The following is a 3,199-nucleotide window of genomic DNA, read 5'->3' on the forward strand; positions in this document are numbered from 1 at the left end:
GCTTCCTGCAACTGCTTGCTGCAGTTGCTTCCTGCAACTGCTTGCTGCAGTTGCTTCCTGCAACTGCTTGCTGCAGTTGCTTCCTGCAACTGCTTGCTGCAGTTGCTTCCTGCAACTGCTTGCTGCAATTGCTTCCTGCTATTGTTTGCTGCAATTGCTTCCTGCTATTGCTTGGCACTATTGCTTGCTGCTATTGCTTGGCACTATTGCTTGCTGCTACCCCGCTAAAGGAGGTTTGTGTGTGCCCTTGTCTTTGAAGAAGGGGGGGGTTGACGCCGTTGCCCATCCAATTTTCTTTGCGTGTGCGGCGCGAAACTGGTGCAGCTGCCGCGGGATCGCCTTGCTGCTGCTTGCGAAGTTGTCATGCTGCGGCTCGTTGGCGATTGCGGCGTCGACCTCCGTCGCTGCATGCGCCTGAGCAGCAGCAGCAGCAACAGCAGCAACGGTGGCGCTGCAGCGCTTCTGCAGTTTGTTCCTGGACTGGGCCCTCGCAAGGCTCAGCGACTGCTCAATATGCTCAAGTCTTCAGCGCTCATTGTAAGCTGGCGAGGCGGCTAGAAGTGTGGTAATCCCTACCTGCGCCTCTCCCCTCGGCACTTTCGCACCTGGGACCGTTTGGTGCTGCCGCCAGCGCCGGTTTCTCTATGGCGGGAGCTGTTCGGCGTGATGCATGCAACTGTGCAGATGCGCTCTCAGTTGTGCTTGGCGGAAGAAAGCGAAGACTCCGATGCAGAGTTTCCTCAAGGCTCTGGAGTGGGAGATCGCGACAGCAAGAAGGGCCTAGGACCTCGTGTATACACGAACTGTGCAGCTTTCTTGAGTTTGAAGACGGAGGGGCCGGCGGGGGAGGCTGATGCACTCGATGGTGAGGCTTTTGCGCGTGGTTGGCAGTGAAGATTCTCGTTCATATTTGCGTGGTGCTCGTCGGTGGCTCTGTGAGGCTTTCCGGGAAGCGCTAGCGGGGAAGAGAGACACGAGACACGCTTCTGCCTGAGGATTTTAATGCGCTCGTGGGATTGATGCACGTCTTGAGAAGCAATACACGGCCCCCTGGCGGAGACGGGCTTTGTTCGTGAAGGCTGAAGGGTGCCGCTGATTTGCATTTCACGCTTCCGACTTTGGGGTAGAGAGAAAGAGAGAACGTTTGCGAGTTGGGCACGCACGTATGTATATGCATGCGCACGTGCATGTATATGTCTATCTATATATGTATGTAGATGTATATGTGTATATCTGTATGTGCGGCTTTGTGAAATCTGGATTTTGTACAGCTCTAGATGCGACCCGCATCCACCCGACTGAGGGGAGCTCCTGGCTTTCACGGCTATGCAGAGATGCACTGGAGGCGCATCAAGGGGATAAAAAAGAGGCGACAGCGAAGGATCCTCCAGAGGAGACAGAGGAAGAAGCCATTGCGGAGGTTCTTAAGTCAGTCGGCAGGAGCCGTATGAGTCCTGCTGAACCCTCTTTATGCCTCCTTGCAGACGTTGCTTGAAAGGATTTTTTTTGAGGTGTCGTGTTTGAGTGTAGCTAAAGGCAAGGCATCATGTGCGATAAGCTAAAATGTCGCGTGTTTGTGTCTTGAATCGTGCACTCAGAGACCCTTCCATGTTGGAGGGCTTAGATCTGGAGGCGTTTGTCGGACTGCTTAAGGACGAGCCTGAAGGATGCCGCATGCTGTCAGCAACATGGAAACGGAGATAGTCTTGGGGGGAGGGGGTAGCATGCACACACACAAAGCACAAAGAAGGGCATGGGCGGGAGAAACAAGGACGAGAAAGCCTGTGGCGATAAAGCGCACGAGGCGCCACACGTGGTGCATGTCTCTCAGCAGCAAACGACCACCAACGCTTCTTGTTTGCACCTATCAAGTGCAACGCCCACTGCCGCAACAGCAGCCTCGAAGTCTTCTGCAGGAATGCCTTTTTATGATGCGTTCTCCTTGATAGAGATATTTGCGCCTACAGCGTGTTCGTCATGCGTGTCTGTGAATCTGTTGCCGTGTACTACGTGCCTTTTTCTCTGCAGGCCCTATTTAGAGTCAATGGTCTCTGAATTGCGGCATCCGTTCCGCGATCGCCGCTTGCCGTTCTGCCCACTTAGCGACATTGAGGTGTTTTACTTGGCCAGCGGAGAGCAGCCAGAAGAGCTGCGGGAAGGGACAGCTGTCTCCTGCCACGTGGCGCATGCGGCAGGTATTCGAGTGTATGCACACCTGAAGCCCTCCGATATCAAGGTTTCCTTCGCCGATCTGCGAGAACTCCGGAGTTTGCTGGCTGCTCGCAGCAAGGCTGCATGTCCGCAGGAGGAAGATTTGTCGCCTCTGATCGGTGAGCCGATTGAATGACGCACACTTTTTTCTGCTTTTCTCCGGGGAGGACGCCTGCCTCAGGAGCGAAGAATTCGCAGTCTCCCCGATGGCGGAGAGTCGTGCAGTGTCTCAACAGGCGCGGAAAATGCTGCAGTCAAAGGCTCAACCCGCGTTCTTCAACGCAGGCTATGGCCTTCCTCCGCTTGGAGATTCCGGATACCCCTCTGCTTTCGGTGCCTCCCATATCGTTTGTGTGTGTGTGTGTGTGTGTGTGTGTGTGTGTGTGCCTTCAGGGGAGATTCTTCCTGGCCGAGTGCTGCGGCTCTTTTACGACCCCGAATTGGACAGGGGATTTCCTTCTTTTAGGGTGCTCTGCGTATGCACCGCGGACGCAGTGAAGCACGCGCTTTCCCTCTTTTGTGCAGAAAGCAAGGCTGTTGGACGGCTATCCAACTTCTTGTCGCCAGCGGCAGCATGTGATCTTCTCGGGACCAGGCGTGCTCTCAAATTGTAAGCAGCCCGCTGAGGCTCTCGTAGAGGCTGAGAGAGGGCATCTCGATCGTCCCTGTCTGCATGTAGCACCTGCAGCCTCCCTGTAAGTGGCCGTGTACACGCGTTCGTCTGGATGTCTCTGTCCACCTTCAGCGGCGTACAGATGGATATTTCGTGTTTCGGTTTGCTGCAGTGAGCGGGAGGAACTACTGGCCGGGCAGCAGACGCAGCATCTCCGGAGATATCGTCCCATTCGTCATCCCAACTATAAATCATGTTCGCACCGCAGAGCCCTCCAGTTGCTGCAAGATCCTGCCGTAAGGAGCACTGTGGCGCTGTTGTTGCCAAGGCTGTGTGTGCTGAGGCATGCGTGTGCACCCTTGTCGACTTCGCTCT

General features: G+C 55.2%; 1 protein-coding gene across 1 annotated transcript; it reads left to right on the top strand.

The window, feature by feature from the left end:
• Positions 1 to 684: 684 nt before the first annotated feature.
• Positions 685 to 1,704, top strand: LOC113147570 (suppressor of Ty 6 homolog). Its single transcript, XM_026338545.1, has 3 exons — positions 685 to 865; positions 1,272 to 1,428; positions 1,599 to 1,704. Exons 1-3 carry the CDS (start codon positions 685 to 687, stop codon positions 1,702 to 1,704), a joined length of 444 nt encoding a protein of 147 aa, XP_026194330.1.
• Positions 1,705 to 3,199: the final 1,495 nt, after the last annotated feature.

Source organism: Cyclospora cayetanensis, unplaced genomic scaffold (genome assembly GCF_002999335.1).
Source record: "Cyclospora cayetanensis isolate NF1_C8 unplaced genomic scaffold, CcayRef3 CcayRef3_contig_273, whole genome shotgun sequence".
Taxonomy (NCBI): domain Eukaryota; phylum Apicomplexa; class Conoidasida; order Eucoccidiorida; family Eimeriidae; genus Cyclospora; species Cyclospora cayetanensis.

What these genes read in the sequence shown, in the direction of transcription:
- LOC113147570 (XM_026338545.1), top strand. Translation starts at nt 685, where the DNA reads ATGCGCTCTCAGTTGTGCTTGGCGGAAGAAAGCGAAGACTCCGATGCA. An exon ending in GGAGGCTGATGCACTCGATG is followed by an intron (nt 866 to 1,271) that starts GTGAGGCTTTTG and finishes GATTTTGTACAG; the next exon opens with CTCTAGATGCGACCCGCATC. An exon ending in GCCATTGCGGAGGTTCTTAA is followed by an intron (nt 1,429 to 1,598) that starts GTCAGTCGGCAG and finishes TCGTGCACTCAG; the next exon opens with AGACCCTTCCATGTTGGAGG.